Source organism: Copadichromis virginalis, linkage group LG22 (assembly GCF_057382275.1).
Source record: "Copadichromis virginalis isolate Kocher_CV1m ecotype Utaka linkage group LG22, C_Virginalis_male_GT1.1, whole genome shotgun sequence".
NCBI classification, from domain to species: domain Eukaryota; kingdom Metazoa; phylum Chordata; class Actinopteri; order Cichliformes; family Cichlidae; genus Copadichromis; species Copadichromis virginalis.
Window position 1 is genome coordinate 12,330,917 of NC_140638.1, and position 17,342 is coordinate 12,348,258.

A 17,342-nucleotide genomic window follows, 5' to 3' on the forward strand; every position below is an offset into this window, starting at 1 on the left:
ACAGGTAACCGCGTTGGTTGGCAGGCATATAGCTGAGGAAGCCATTAATATTTCATTTAGGACTTTAAATCAGAAGGGCAACAACAGCTGAAAATAGAGCATCCATATATAATGAACTGAGGGTTTAAAAAAAACAAAAAAAACAACACCTTGCACTTTAAATGTTCACGTCCTAAATTTACCTCGCGCAGAGGGAGCAGACACGAAGCCAGGGAACCAATTAGCTCCAGGTATGGTAATCATATTACGTCTGTGTCTGTGTGTGTGGGCGTATACGTGCAAGAAAAAGAGTGACAGGCACGCTGCTCCCAGCAGCATAGCTAAACCACTGTCTGAGAACTACTGTAGTACCATTAATATATGCATGAGAACTTGCATCTACCACTTAGTCTCGGTCTCCAATATTTCCTCCTCAATGCTTTAAAAGAATAATTATGCCTGTAAAGAGTCTGAGAGAATAATACATCAGCTTTTTGTAACCTAAGAGATGCTTACTGTGACCTAGAAGATTAAAAGTTAATCAGGTATTGCCTCACATATCATTATTTCGCCAATCCCCTTGTGAAATATGCTCGGCTCTCTTGCTGCACAACACACATACGTGCTAATTTGCATGCAAGGTGGAGGAGCCCATCCTTCTTCATTATGAAGCATCATGGGAGGCATTGCTCTGCTCTTTGCAGTTGCTTTACATCCATGTACGCAGCGTTCGGCACGGCGGAGCGCTCTCACCCGTCGTGGTTGTATGAGGCGAGCACCACGCTGGGGCTGGAGTAGGCGTTGCTGGTGACCCACGTGCAGTGGACGGCGAACATCATGAGCAGCATCAACATGAGCATGGTGACTATGGATTTGATATTTGGACCCAAACCCTCCTCTGCTTTCTCCTGCTCCGACACGTGTTTGCGCACCTTGCCGGCCTGCAGGGGGAGACAAAACACCATCAGGAGGGTTGGCAAACGAGTCTGAAGCTTTCCAGAAATCTGAATTATTGAGTGCGATAAATTATTGAATGAACTAATAAGCGAAGTATTTTAGAGTATCCTCAGCTTTTTTTCCTCTACTGTGTGAAGACATATCAGTGAGAAATGTGAGAAAATCCCTGTGATGAGCAGCAAGAAACCTGAAGTAAAAAAAACAAAAAAACAAAACAAAAAAAAAGCACCAGAGATGATTTGTACCAAATTAACACCTTCAGTTGCTTCCTCTCACACCCAAACTGCATGCTGAAACTCAATAAAGAGGGACAGCATGAATGATAGACATGAAAATTAACTTTTGAACCCATCACTGCAGGAAAAGTGGGATTTCTGTTGCTGTAAATTGCAGTGGGCGCACGGGGATCTGGAAGCGGTGCCGAAAACTTCCAGGAGATGTCAGGAATTGAAGTCCAATTTCAATTTCTGGCAGCTTACAACCCCCTTATAACTTGTAAGTAGTGAAGCTTTGGGCAAATTCTAGACACAACAACAGGGGGCCAACCACTGCACCAGAAGCCGAATCTATTTTAAGCTCTTCCCTTGTTTCTCCTGTTGGTGCCTTGTGTCAGCGAGCGGTCAAAATGCAATGTGATATGCATGTAATTTGTTCACAGGTTTGTCTTTTAAATGAGACTGTGGTCTTAATTAGACTACCTGAATAAATACATCTCAATTAAGCTGCTAACTAATCAAGTATCCACATGTAACCATGACACATTCAAAGGACAAAACTGAAACACAAAAAGGGCTTAAACCTCAAATTTCAGATCTAAACGTGTTGACGTCATTCAATGTTCCCAAACCTGTGTGCAAACTCGGCCGACGACCTTTGATATTTGCCATTTTGCCAGTATTTTTATGAAGTGTGTCGTTTCAGATAAAAAAGGCATTTTAGAAACCTCTCTAGAAGAGAGAGGTGTTTTGGAGAAAGCAAAAAAAGAAAGATGGAATTACGTGGCAGGCTGCAACTGACGCATCCTCAGCCGTGACTACAGAAAAGAGTTCAACGTTCAACAAAGGCGGCTAAAATTATAGCAACAGAATCAAACAGTTGCTGCTGAATCACAGCTGAATCACAGTTTATCCAAACTGGTGGGGAGTGAGGAGGGAAGCTGACAAATACGCAACTGATGAATCCAAACCCCAAAAGGTACCACGAAAGTGTGAAACACCCCACGGGTGTTCACTTGTTGACAGCTTTTTCACTTTGTTCATTTTATTACATTTTTCCCAGCCAAAAGTTTAGTCCCACAGCAACTTGACCTGTCACATGACATCAACAAAGTGTAGCATTATCAATACTGAAAATCAGTGAAGTGTAAATTCAGCAGTTTCTCTGCCGTGCTTTGACCTTGTCGTAGAGGTTCCCGGAGTTCCTCTTGTCATCTTCGTCGCTGCTGTCCTCAGCAGGGGGTTTCTCCCTCTTTGTGTCGTCTCCCATGTAATGCTCAAAGACGCTGGAGAAAGCCACGGCTGACAGCATGCAGACGACCGGAGTCAGAGTCAGCATCAGACGCACCATCACGCCGGCAAAATAGACTGCACTGATGGCATAGAGAGCCACTGGAAGGCAGGAGACAAAGAAGGCGGTGGTTGACAGAAAGTTAAAAAACCGAGAATAAGGAAAGCAAAGTCGACAAAGGTGAGACAAGGAGAAAGACGGCGTGAATATAAAAGAGACAAAATGAGTCGGTGTTGGAGGCAGATAAAGACACGGAAAGAGAAATTGAGTTGTTAGAGTAACACTGAATAATCAGTCTATGTTAGCACTGCAGATCTCAAACCCTGAATAGAGGAGCACTGGCTGTTCTTTGTCCTTGAAAAGCACCGACCCGGCTCAACAGGTGTGTGGCTAATCAATACCTGTAATTGGCTAATTAAGTCTGTGGGAGAAACGGGCTGCTGAAGGACTTTGTTTCCAGCACTTAAGGGTTCCTTGCCCTCCATCTTGGCTGTCTAACCCTAAGTTTTATTTAAGCTGCTGTATAAAGAAGTTCAATCTCATTATTTCAGGCTTTTTCAAAGCTGAGAGTGCTTAAAGCTACTCGAGAAAGGATGCACTGTCCACAGACCAGTCTGCTAGTCACGACATTCTACCCATTTTTATTTTTATTTTATATAAATCATGCATTTTAATCACAGATGATCAAATAAACTCCACTAAAAACAGAACCATTATTAATTCAAGAGCTAATCCCAGCTGACAATGAATCAGGTATGACAGAGGAGCTATTTCAGGAATCCCTGGCTCTGAAATGCCTATTTATTTGCTCCATAGACAATATTACAGGCCTGACTGTTGGAGAATTTAAGGCTGCGATGGGCAGCAACCTCCTGGTTGAATTATCGGTCGTTAAATTTCTCAAGACAAATTAGAAAATACCTGGTTCGTCACTGAAAAGTCAAACGTAGAAGCTCTATACATGACAGGATAAATGACTTCTTAGGTGGGTTTCAATAAGAAGCATCCAATTACCGAGCTTAAAATGCATCTATGTGCTGCTAAAAGCAGGTGGGATTTCACCATTATATCACTGACAACAATAACCATCTGTCCGTGGCATATCCAACATCAGGTTGTCGTGGCAGCAGACTAGGGGATTTTAACATCCTTCTCCCCAGCCATACTTTCCACTTCCTCCTGGGGGATCCCGAGGCATTCTCAGGGCAGATGAGAAAGATAAACTCATAAGTGGTTTCTCAGTTTACCCTGGAGTCTCCTCCCAGGTTGGAGGCATAGCCAGAACACTTCCAAAGGCAGGCGCCCAGGAATCACCCTAACCAGATGCCCAAAACATCTCAACTGGCTGCTTTCAACCACAGGAGCAGCGGATCTACTCCTTGATCCCTCTGAATGTCTGAGCTCCTTACCTTATCTCTAAGGATGAGCCCTGCTACCCTGCAGAGGAAATTAATTTCAGCTACTTGCATTAGACAACTTCCTCTTTCAGTTTCAGTCATTACTAGGAAATCATAACCACAGGTGAAGGGGTCTGGACTGCTAGTAAACCAACTAGTAAAAGAAAGCTTCGTCTTTCCGCTCAGCTCCGTCTTCACGACAAAAGTCCATTGTCCATTGCACACAGGTTTGTCTGTTTTCTATAAATTTTTAACTTGAAGATGCCAATGATGGATAAGTAGGGTGAAAAAACAGCAAATAAAAGGTTCCTGAAAGGGCCCGATGAGGCTGGCTGCATAAACTGTTAAATTCTCCAACCCTAAAGCAGCCTCTTTAAAAATCAACACCCATTTGAACCATATTAGGGTTCAACATTGCCCATTTTTAGGGGTGTTGCTGCTTACTGGTAGGTGGGTCCTGACTAGCTCTCTAATAGGCTTCATCTAAGTCTCAGAACCGCACATCTTTAAATGAGTTTTGCAGCTTTTTTCACCCTTGTTAGATAAAACATACTGAAGACAAGAAAGCAAGTAAAGAGAGTAACCTCCATCTTTACACATTTCAAATTTAATGTGATGAAGACGATAAAACGATGAATGGAAATTCTTTTATAGAGACTATTCATTTAAAAATACACAAGCGAACCTCATTAAGATATAAAATAAAAAGTTAGTGGGGGCACTAAAAGTCAGGTGACTCCAGGAGTGTCTGCATAAAATTTCAGGGCCAGTCACTAAATAGTGGTTGAGATGTTTTAGTCTGAACACGGACAGCATCACTGTGTCTAGATTAAAGAGGTTTAAACGACTTAAACAACAAAACAAAAACATTTGTGGTGGTTTATAACATACTGGATCACTCCTCATTCTCCACACCACAGAGAAAAATCCTGTTTTCATTCATTTAAGACCCCTACCAAACACGCGTTCATCGTTGATGTTCTTGATGCAGAACCAGAGGCCCGCTGGGAAGGTGCAGACCAGGATGTGGAGGTCAAAGAAGAAGGACACCCACGTCGTCGGCTGGTGCTCCGACACCGACGCTATGATGGGGATGTGGATCTTAGCGTAGCTGCATGTAGGAATAAGGGAGGAGGGGAGAAATCGGAAGGAGGGAAGAGACATGTAATTCATGTCGAGCTGAATGCTTTGGGAGTGTTGAGACAAATTATACAATAGATCCTCCTGATTAACTCAAGAATTATGAGTGTGGTCGGGGGGTAATTTTGCTCCCCCACATGCTTATGGTAAAATATGAAGAAATTTAGCACTACTGATGAGTAATGTACTTTTCTGTTAGTAGTTTCTGATCTGTGTGTTCCCTGTTTATTCCTAATGGGCTTTTACACAGCACTTTCTGTACAATCTTAAATATTTCTCTCTCAAGTGTTTTGTTATTACAGCTGGGAAAGAAACAACACACAGCACATTAAGGAATTAGTATCAGCCTCCGAAGGAAAGGAAGGGGGGAGGCATCAGTTACTGCTTTAGTCAGCAAACTGGGGTATTTGGGAGGGGGGGGGGGGGGGGGGGGGCATTGATTCGGAAATATCAAACACACTGCGGAGCGTTTGGAAAATATAGCACTGCCTGGTGCTTTTTGGGAGTAAGACAATACTTCAACACAGCTTGTGCTCTACAGTTTTCCCCTCTGGGATGTTGAGAGGGGGGGGTAATATCCATCTCAGGACACACACACACACACACACACACACACACACACACACACACGGCTGAACAAGCGTCCCATCGACAGCGAGAGTGTGAAGGTCAGCAGAGCTTACCCGGTGTCCCAGAGAGAGTAGAAACGACCACTCCACGGAGCAATGTATCCTAGAGGCAGAAAAAAAGACGATCAATAAAGAGAGGCTCATCTTTAAATGCTTTCCATTTCAGACGTGAAATACGAGGACTGCAACTGGGGGTTCGGAGGGGTTAATATAAAGACGAGCGAGATTAAAGTTGTTTGTTACAGCACGTCATTGTGAGGAACAAAAATATAACAGAAACTTTAATTTGCCTCCCCTTTGTTGCAACAATATGTAATTATTTATAGGGCGAACTCTTTTTTTTTTTTTTTTTTTGGAAGTGACATCAGAAACAGCAGCATGTGACATCACGTGATGGCCGAGCTTCAGTTCATCCTTTGTCATCCTTTTTTTTTTGTTTTTTTTTAATAGGACAGGGGGAAAGAATGAAAGAAAGAGGGGGAGAGGAAGAAAGAAAACCAAAGGGGAGAAGAGACGGTGAGAAGGGGGGGAAGAGAGAGAAAAGAAAAAAAAAAAAAAAAAAAAACTCCTGGGTCACCTGTATGGAGAGAAAGAAAACAAAAAAAACAGGGGAGACAGCAAACAACAAAGAGCAACATAATAATAATAAAAAAAAAAAGCACCATCACAATAAACTAGCTAGTCATAGATATCAATAGTTACTAAATAATAAACGATATTGTGCAGCACGCAAGATAGACAGCGCACAGTGTGCTTTGAGGCAGCAGCCAAGAAAGCTGTAGTCCGCATCTGTGAATACCCATGTGTACACCTGTGTGCATACCTGTGTGGATCAGCATGCTTGCATTCCAAAGGTTTCTCCATGTAATGATCTGCTAGAGAGTGTGGGGAGCCACAGCCCCGTCCTCCAGGGTATGAAGCGGGTATGGAGGAGATCAAAACTCCAGACATCCAGAGGCACCCAGAACACAAGAGACCAAGGAAGACCCACAGAGGGGCAGCCGCGCCACTGTCCCAGTAAGAGCTAAGGAGAGTCCCAGATGAGAGCTCATTCAGCAGCCGCGGAGCAGAAGCCAGGGGGAGTTGCAGTGACGCGCCCGTGAGCTCCGCCGGCAGCCAGCTGTGCCTGAGTGACCGAGCCCCAGGCCGAGAGGCCGGGGGCACCCCACCTCCAAAGTGGCCCGAGGGCGAACTCTGCCCAAGTGTGCAGCTCTCAATAAATACAAAGAAAAAATATATATAATCCAACCTACTGGCCTGGAAATCTGTAGCACAGACTGCCCGAGGATAACAAGAATGACGAGTAGAATATACTGCTAGCATTAAAGCCGTGAAAATCTCAGTTGGGTTTTCACCGTATTTCAGAACAAATCAGACCGAACCAAGTCATAAAATCATTACATCATAAACTTCCACTGGATGTCTCTTGACAGCTAAAGATGTTCTTTTTTTTTTTGGTCATTATTGGTCATTTTTGCATTCATTTCTTTGTTATCACTTAGTTAAATCAACATTACAACTAAACTTTCTGCCAACTGTAGTTCAAAACCCAGAAAGCTCTCAGTGGAGAATGTCAGTGCTGAGAATATATTCAGCTGATGTTACTTAATTACTGGAATTGACTTGTTTATGAATGTAACTGAAACCGTTTAGGCTGCAAATTAAGCCGCACAGGGTATTTTATGTGCGCATACAAATGTCTTATTTTGGTTGAGCTTTGATCTGAAATACATTTCAGCTGAACTGTTGCTCGCGGGCTGTTGTAGGCTCTCACGGGGGGGGGGAGCTAAAACTCTTACAAATTTCTAGATTTTGTGTCATGTTGTACCAACATACGGCTGTGACATGTCCTGTGCTGCTCTTTAAAAGATAATATGAAAAACGTGTTTAATCTATAAAACTCTGAACAAAGCTCTTAACGAATGCAGGCAAGAGAAAGATGGTGTTTTACTGAGAGCTGATTTAAAGGATGACACTGATTTAATCAATCGATGCTTGGCTCCGAGTTAAAGATACAGAGAAAACCCACCCGGGTATAATGCTGCAGACTTGAGGGGAGTGGGGATGTCCTGACAGACCAGAGGAGTGAGACATGCGCAGTCTCACCTCAAAAACTGTCTTCAACTCCCACAGCTCCATTTAGATGGGAGACAGATCACAGCATTTATTAGATGAAGCAATTATCCTCAGGAGACTGGGATTCTGCATCCATATGAGAGGCCAATCACAATTCTAAGGCAGGAAGGTCCTAACAGTCCAAGCATGCCAGCATTATGTCGGCTATAATGTGCCATCGTGTCTTTGCTCTTAGTACAAGCCAGAGGACAGAGGAGTCTAGATAATTTGCAAGAATATGGCAATCAAGACGAGACTCTTAGCTTTAATTTAAAGATATCTGAAATAACCGTTAAGGAAATAGTCATTTTGTATAGTCAGCTATTTCCAGGGGCTCACATCTACAGTTTCAATAACAGATGTAGACCATTTCTATGCCATTTCTTTCACAAATCAAGCAGTTAAGTTATTCATACATTTTATTATCCTCATATTATTACTTGTATATGAACATAAACTGGTGCTGGCACTGTTACCTCGCAGCAAGAGGGTGCTGAGTTCAACTCCAACATCTGGCCTGGGCCTTTCTGCATTTGTGTGAGTACTCTGGCTTCCTCCCACAGTCCAAAGACATGCAGTTAGTGGAGTTAGGTTAACTGATTATTCTAAATTGCCCTTATATGTGAATGTGAGTGTGACTGCTTGTCTGTCTCTATGTGTTAGCCCTGCAATAGACTGGTCCCCCCCTCGCTCCCTATGACAGCTGGGATACGCTTCATGGATGGACGAATGAACATAAACTAAAAAGGAAATAAAAGTGATGACAAGAAACAGTTACGGTAATTTCCAAAACAAAAAAAATCCCACAACATTGATTTCCTTTAAGATTCAGCAGGAGAGAGAGAGCGAGAGAGAGCACATTTCTCCATTACATAGATGTCCTTCACAAGTTTGAAAATCTTGCAGTAAAGAGATGTCTTGTTTTTTTTACTTGCAGCAAAGTTTGTTTTGGAAAAAAGTCTCACCGAGGTCACGTTTATGGGAAATCGCCTCGATAAACCACATCAAAGATGAGAAAACTCTTTCGTGCTCTCTCTATGACCTGATGCGGGTCTGCCAAAATGAATCTTCAAAGTTGGGCTCTAGAATTTGGAAAACTTATCTGTAAAGATGCAAGATGAGGTCAAAGGGGCCTTTGAAACAGGAAGGATCAAGAGGTTTGGTAAATACCCACGCATAATGGTGAACTCGGCAACATCTGGATATTTAGAGAAGACAGTGGAAGGCCTACTTAAAGATCTTAATGTGAGACTCTCTGACAGATGGACTTGATCTGTAAGCACTTTGAAGTAGACAGTCATGTAATAAATACATATTAAATTCGCTTACGAGCAACTCTGTATTTGATCAGTTAACAACATATGAGGCCAGTTTGAAGCAACACACACGATACAGGCGGAAAATCCAGTGAGATTACATCGTTTTAAAGTTTCCTCGGTGGGCTGTTGTGTACCAAATTCTCCATATCTTAATGCTTTTAAAATATGACGGTAAAAGACTTATGTGGCCTTTAAAGTCTAATCAGTCAGCCGAATTGTGCTCTTAAACCCAAACCCTTCAGCAGGAGACAAAAAGGGGGGGAAAGAAAAAAGAAAGAAAAATCAATAAATAAACAGCAAGAAGGCAACGTTTTAAACCGTCTGAAACTCGAGCCCTTTGGCCACAAACTGAAAATAATGGGCAAAACATCAACAAGGATAAAGTTTCACCAGCTGGCTGCACACGCTGGGGTCCAACCGGCACAATCAAAAACAGCAGTTCACATGGTGGAGCACAAGCCTCCACAAATTTTCTCTAACAGCAAAGCTGCAGCAATCATATCAGTTTATATTTGTTTATCATTTGCCTTCCAGGTTTCATTTTCTGACAAACACGAGCGCGAGTTAAAAACCCGATGGAGAGGCCCGGAGGTTAGATCATCGGGGAATAGACTAGGAGCGCTCTAACTTTTGGCTAAAAGAAGAAAACAAAATGCAGAATGGCAGAAATCCCAGATCTGGATCAACATTGAAATTTAGTTAATGGTTCCTTTCACAAAAGGCTAGCTGCCCAACAAATCTCAACTAGGGCTGCCACGATTAGTCGACTAGACACGATTACGTCAACTATTAAAATCGTCGACGACTAATTTAATAGTCGACGCATCGTTTGAAGCTTTGTAAGATCCCAAAAGCTGCAGGAATAAGTAGCAGGATTTAAGAGTGTAATAACGGACTGAAACAGGAGATGGCAGCACTGCATGTACAAGGATGCCAGCTGCCGTTAAACCCCGAAGAAGAAGCTGTGTCCCATAATTCATAGCGCAGCCCAGCGCACTTGTCAACAATGGCGACAGCTAGTTAGTTTTAATATTACTCTTATTATTCTTTCTGGGTCACAAAATAAAGTTTAACATATTTTCAGGCGAGAATGTAGCTGTGTAAACCTCAAATATCTGCTCAGTTTATCAAGACACCACATTTTCAAAAGCGCTCCGACGTTTTCGGAGACGTCTGTTACCCACCAGCTCGATAGCTCCCGTGAGAACACCGGACTCCCGGCAAATAGTTTTCAAACCCACCACTGTCTTTCACTACTCAGGTTAAACATGATATATAAGTCACTTAGATAACTTGAAAATGTTATTGTTTGGTTTTTTTTCTGTATTTTATTTGTTCCTGAGTAAATCGGTTTGGCTGAGATTAAAGTTTTTACACAGCTGAATAAACGTCAGGCAGGCAACTGATTATCAGAAGTGTGAGATGCTCCACCGAAACAATCTGCAAATTTCATTAAAATTTAATAAACTGTCATCTTGTCTTTATTTTTAGTTAGCACATACCTTAAACACTCCAAGCTATAAGCTAATGATAGTTATATAAGAGCAGATGCTGCTGGTGCAATAAGCTGTATGTTTTATGTCCAATGGATGCAGAATCTGATTAGTCGACTAATCGCAAAGATAATCGGTGACTAGTCGACTACCAAAATAATCGTTTGTGGCAGCCCTAGTCGTGGTTTTTTTTCACAGGATGAAAACATTATCATCCTCCACTTTGTCTTATTAGAAAGTAATCATCAGCTATGAAGTTATCTGACCGTCTCTCAACCAATCTTGCCACGTAAGTGCACCTACCATCCATCTGTGTTTGATTTGCATTTTTTTCTAAGACTCATTTCTCAACAAAGAGGATCTTTGTATTTGTTAGACTGGGTGGGAAGCACGTTTAACCAATGCTCAGCTGTGAACACTGTTTATTCTGCTGGTAAACTTGAAGCCATGCTAAAATGATTAAAATAGTTGTACCTTCTCAAACTGTTCCCAAACTAAAAGCTCATGATTGAATTTGCTAGCTCTGGCTGATTTTATAAAACTGTTAAAAGTGAAGCTGAAAGCAAAAATCTGACAAATCTGACTACTAAGAATAAGGTGCAGTCAGTACTTTGAGAATTTATTTAAAAGAGAAAAAAAAAAGAACAATGTACTTACAAACATAAATTGATGAGTGTATAATTATGTCTTCAAAAAGAGTGGGCGCTAGTTTGTGGAGGCCATCTTGAATACAGTGGCTGTGATGGACGATGCCGTTCTGCCTAACTGCATTTTATGTTTGTGGTTAGAGACCAGCCACCATGTATTACTCCTTTTAAGTTAATTTCAAGATCACAGACAACTCTTTCAAACTACATGCAACCATTCAACATTTACACCTGTATATTTTATCATCTCGTTGTCATTGCGTTTTTCCAATTGTCCACCGCTGCTCCATTTCCTTCCTCATTTCCCCTCCTCTTCCTCCTCACCTCAAACTTAATCTCCTCAACTTAAGTCAGGACTAACACATGAAAATGTGCATAAACATGCTTATTGATTACCACATTGCCACAACTACATTATGCTAGCTAATGTTAGGCTCGAGTGTCCTGGGAAAAAAGGGGGGAAAAAAAAATATCACACTTTCCCTCCAATAAAACAGCGTGACTACATTCTTACAAGTGGCCGAGTCACTTCAAAGAAAGTTTCACTAACAGCAGGTAACACAACATAAACAGCTTTCCTTACCCCACTCAGCATATCCTCGACAACTAACCTCAGTATTGCTGTCAGATGGAAGTCAGCGTCACTGACTCATTGACTTGTATCAGCTTTCAACACAAAGTTTTAGAGCCTCCAAAGTAATTAGATGTGGAAACAAAGTATATTGACAGCTGAGGTAAACAGCAGACTGACAGCCTACTCTCAGTGTAGATAAACAATGATCAGGTCCTACTGCAGCCGGGATTATGCAGTTGAAATGGAAGTGGTAAGAAAACAGAATTGACTGCTCACATCTAGTAGTGGTATTTTACACACTTTACCCTTTAAGATGATTAAAAAAAAAAACCCTCTGAGAACTGAAAACAAACAAATGACACTGCTTACGATGTATGGAAGCAGCATGTGCATCAGGACATACAGACCTGTGTATGTGAGATAGATCACTGTGAGGAAGACCACACCAGCAGCGAGAGAGACTCCGAGGAAAAACAGTGTCTGGAATTCCTGTCTGGTCAGCCTGTCCTTTAGGTACTGCAGGAACGCATAGGCTTGGAGGAGTGCAAACACACCTGAGAAAAAGACAGAAGAACGTGAGCCAACATACAGAGGAAACTCACACTGAATATTTGAGGAGGTTCCTACTGATGCTGCATTCTGCAGGGAGCAAAGCAAGCTTACACGGTCGAGAAGCACTGTGATTTTAAACAGTATACCCATAAAGCACTCAACAACAGCCCTGCTGGCTACTCACGTAGATGTGAAAGACGAATATTGCTGGACAGCATATTTCAAATGCATGGAACAAATGTGTGTAAATAAACCTCTCTCCTTTTATTGTCTCGTCATTCTTTTTCAGCCCCTTAGGTTATACTTGCTTTTCCCGTTTCCTTGCTCTGTCATTTTTTTGAGCTGTTTTTCCCCAGCGTGCCTGTGTTTGGCAAATTTGATATAAAAAAATTGAAAAGCATGAAAAGATCCTGTTATCTCCCCCCCGCTCCTTTTTCATCACCTACCACCTTTCAACAAACCTTCTGTGATATTTCCCTGCTTTTCTCCACCCTCAGCGATCGCCTACAGCAGGTCTCACCCATTTCCAAGGTTAAGCCCCTGCCTGTCTCCTGGAGTGCCGCCATGACGCTAACACGCTTGTCACACCATGCCACTCTGCTTTCCTGCCTCAGGGGCCGACATCTCAGCGGTACCGACAGGTCCATTGCTCTGTCACTCTCTTCCTGCCTCCCACTGTGCTCCGTGAATGCTACCACCAGATGTTCTGAGCAGCTGCTACCCAGAGCGACATAAAACCACACTTGCTCTTTGAGAGCGAGCGGGGAGCCAAAAACGCAGAGAGGCAGAGATGATTTTTGATGGTGCATTCTTCAAAGCCTCTCGTAATGCTGTTTGTGTTGGAGAGATCCAGGAAAACAGGGACACTTCAGAGTACACCTACCTGCTGTGGCGTTAAGTGAATTCTCCAAAAGGCCTCCGCTCATCTTCTTAAAGCTGCCAACAACGTAAATGAATCGTGCACATATGTACGCACCCATCCATGCCGTCAGCAAGCAGATGGGGCTCACACTTGAGAGACAATACTCAACAAGCTTTAATAAGCTACCCACAAGCCAAAATGAACAGTGCTTAAAGAGCTAAGCCCATATGGGTGGCATGTAGGTGCTTACCCATATCCATTTCATAGATGTACCAATGTTCTCCTGCAGACAGAGCGTGACTATCACTGTAGGCACAAGGGGATTCAATTCCTGCAGCAGCCAACCACTCTTAGAGCATATGCAATCACCAGAGGGTGCTTTGGACATCAACCAAGCCTGCACAGTTCCAGCTTTAATAGACAAACAACTGCAATAAGACCTAACTTTCCATTTGTGGCCAGAGTTTATAAACAAGTGTGTAAGTGAAAATGAACCTGCAATATCGTTCACTGTCAGCAGGAGGCGACACCTCTTGCTGGAGAAAGAAGATTGAAAAGAAGTTTAGTAAAAAAACAATTCTTTAGCTCACTTTATAGTTTTCCTGATGCCTTTCTCATCACACACACAACCAACCTGAGCCTGCTTCTGTCTGAAGGAAGGACAGTTTCTTCCTGTTAACAGGGAGTTTTTCTTTCCCAGTGTCGCCAAATTCTTTCTTAAAAGGGGCCACCTGATTGTTGTTTTTTCCCCTGTATTATTGTAGGGTCTCTACATTACAATATAAAGCACCTTGAGGCAACTGCTGTTGTGATTTGGTGCTATTTAAATCCAGATGAAGTGACTTGAAGTGAAATTCCAGGCCTTAAACACTGGGTTCAAATCTTATTTAATTGGCTGTAGCTCAGGAGGCACAGCAGGTCATCTACTAATCAGAATGATTGAACTTCAGATGCATTCATCTGAGAGTGAATGTTAGATAGGAAGCAGGTAGAAAAAAAGTGCTTACGTGAATGGGTGAAGTACGTTGTACAAAGTGATTTGAGTGCTCGAGCAGAAAAGCACCATTTTATACAGAATGATATTCAACTTGCAAATTATGGTCCTATTTAGGGTAAAATATGATAAAGTAGGGCATGTTTCATGCTATGGCTACTTTGTGAGTGGCAGGTCACTAACTTATGAGCGCATTTCTTCAGGTTTTGATTCAGCACTGTTGTAAAGGTTATCACATTTGGAAGTGAAAGATGGGGTAAGCCCAAGAGGGGGGAGACAAACCCAGCCTCAGGACATAGACTAGTGTATTCCTTGTGCAGGTGCCAAGCACAGATAACGGGGAGAGTTACATCAGGAAGGGCATCTGGAATAAAATCTGTGCCAAATCAGATATCGGATCCATTCCCTGTGGTGACCCCTTGGGACACAAGGGAGCAGCCGGCTTACTCACTCATCACCTCTGGTTTCATAACTCCAAGATTGCAATGGGCATAATGCTCAGTCTGAGGCGTTAAAATGGGATATCACTAACTAACAGGTGATGTCATGGTGGCTACATCCATCTCTTATTTACAGTCTATGGTTGTGGCAGAAATTCCCTGACAGTCACAGCAGACAGAGTTGAAATAACAGCTTTGAATTATAATTTCTGCAATGCGTCCATATGATGAGCAAGGTCCTGAGAGATATATTGCTCAATTATTTTATTCAACCACATTTCACACAGTGTTGGTCTCCAAACTACTCTATTGAAATTCAAGGCACATAATAACTGAAGTGTTTTATCCGAGTTAAAGGGAACAGTCTGAACATTTGTTCAGTCAATATAAACATACTGATTAGATCAGCTGTTAGCACAAATAACTGCTTGTTCCTGCTTTAGGTAGGATAAAGAGAAATATGCTTTTACCTTCATGTATTTGTGACATCTGTTTATGAGTGAGTCATAAATTTGGAATAAAGAGCAGCAGTATCTTCCAAATACTGCTGACTTCATCATCAGGTGGCTTGAGCTTTGTAAAGGGGAACCTGTTGCTCCAGGCTGAATAGAGGATCATTCATACTGCAGGTACAGAGGATGAGACTTACCAGCAGCAGCCATGTGCTCACTCGTCCTGATTGGCTGGAAGCCGACGAAAGGGACCTGCATGGACAGTATGAGGCCCACAATGTAGAAAGTGCTGTAAGCTGTAGAGAGGAGAACAGCGGAGAAACAGGTAAAATCATTAAAATAAAACGACACTAAGAGAAAAAAAAAAAAAAAGCACAATTTGGGTTCGACTGAGGGAAATCAACTTCGGTAGGGGTATTTAAAGTCTATTGATTTTCACTGTTGTACCTCAGAGGGAGCAAATACAAAATACCTAATCCAATGTCATTTACTGAGAAAATGGGAGTTGGCCCAGCGCGGTGTGGTCGGGAGGCCCGAAGTGAGATGACAGTGCTGAGAACAGTGCAACTCCCACCATTGTAGCTTCAGGAAACCAATTCGCAGATGCACCACTTTAATTAAGATTTCATACTCTTCCTGAAGAGTGTGCCTCGTTTTTGAAGTAGCTCTGACCGCCCTCAGCGATCTTTTTTTCTCTCCACACATCTGCTATTGACTCATGACAGACAGAGACGAATTGCGAGAGAACAGGCTACGAGGCATTTTATTAAACTAGGATTTTCTTTCTTTTTTTTAAACCTCCCTGCTTTTTTTATGTGTTCCTTCATTGCAGTTGAACAACACCTGACTCTGAAAAGAGGCGGTAAGGAATAGAGCAGGTGTCTTTTTCTGTCATCGGAATAAGTCTACAAATATATTTCCCCATCTTTCATTTACTACGAAAAGCGGCATGATGAATGAGGCAGCTATTCTTGAGGAACAGGGAAGACTGTAGAAATTTTTCCAGCTCCTCTAACAGCCCTGCTTCACCAAGCAGAGTTTAATTGTTGTAGGAGCAAAGGTAGGTCAAAGCCCTCTTACGGTGAAGAGGCGATAATTTATTTTCAGTGCTCTCAAAGACTGTGCTTACCAGTTACAGTGAGTACAACATATAATCATGCAGAGATGATACTTGACATGGTATCATTTATCTTGACCACAATAGTGGCGTCTGCTGTGAATTCATCCCGAGCTGAGGACGGTGGAGGGTTCTCCGAGGCAACGGATAACGTGCTGGAGCCACCACATGCATTCGTGAAACTCGGATGTTATCTGTGGGATAACAAGCCTACCCACTTCACCGGTTCTCTACCTCCGGTATATGCAAAGAATAGAAAAATAAATAAAGAATAAAGAGGATCAGGTAGCAGGTGGATACATTTACTGCTAAGTGGTGCGTGGGTGTATAGATGTCTGCTGATGATGCTTGCTGTTGTGAGAGACGGGCACAGGCGTGACTGGGCATTTGAGCTTGTTTCAGGGTCAAATGCTCGGGCAGCCATGTTGTGAGATGCATGTGTGCATGAGCGGTCGTTTTCCTGTATAGTTCCCACATTCATATTCTAATGAGAGAAGATCTAAAAACACGAGCGAGTCTCCAATACAGAGTCGGGTATGTGGGCGAGTTTTAAATATCAAGCCGCACGGTGAAAGTTGTCGTCTCGCACGAGTGCTCGCACGCTCTGTGCTCATGTTTGGCGTGTGTGACCATCTTACCGATATAGACTCTCCTACTGTAGCGTTGCATCAGGAGCAGCACAAACACATGCAGCGGGATCAGGTTGATAATAAACACGTAACCTCCCCACGCCGACACCTAGAACACAAATACACAGACATGTCAGTAAACGGACATTCATCATTACTCAGTTTTTTGTGAGTGGGTGGTGCCCGGGTGGTGCCCATGTAAAACACGGAGGTACCAATGATTTTGTCATGTATTGCTTTGTGGTCTCATGTTTGGCATTTTCATTGTCACTGTTTGGCGCTTAAAGCTGATCGTCAGCGAGCGGGTGTGTTTAACTTTGAAAGCAAGGACACTATTCTCATAACATGCCAATCAAAAGGTAACCACGCTCTAAATTATCTCTTTTTTCCCTTTAACTGGACCGAAAAGTCTGTCTTTGCATAAAGTAACTGAATATAGGAAACTGTAATATAGGTATGTTTAAGACTTCAATGCTCATTAAGTCATTAAAAAATTGAAGGAAAGAAAAAGAAAGAAAAACACATTTTTACGAGTGCTTG

At 42.5% G+C, this 17,342-nt stretch overlaps 1 protein-coding gene across 1 annotated transcript in view; it reads right to left on the reverse strand.

Annotated features, from left to right (window-relative positions):
- LOC146682906 (dolichyl-diphosphooligosaccharide--protein glycosyltransferase subunit STT3B) overlaps positions 1 to 17,342 on the reverse strand; it is a 104,745-nt gene that overhangs the window by 11,613 nt on the left and 75,790 nt on the right. Inside the window, exons 5-11 of the mRNA XM_085445264.1 lie at positions 16,812 to 16,911; positions 15,254 to 15,352; positions 12,164 to 12,310; positions 5,663 to 5,711; positions 4,796 to 4,950; positions 2,332 to 2,543; positions 733 to 920 (exon numbers count right to left, since the gene is read on the reverse strand). Coding sequence (XP_085301390.1) covers positions 733 to 920; positions 2,332 to 2,543; positions 4,796 to 4,950; positions 5,663 to 5,711; positions 12,164 to 12,310; positions 15,254 to 15,352; positions 16,812 to 16,911 — 950 coding nt within the window. The remainder of the gene's footprint in view (positions 1 to 732; positions 921 to 2,331; positions 2,544 to 4,795; positions 4,951 to 5,662; positions 5,712 to 12,163; positions 12,311 to 15,253; positions 15,353 to 16,811; positions 16,912 to 17,342) is intronic.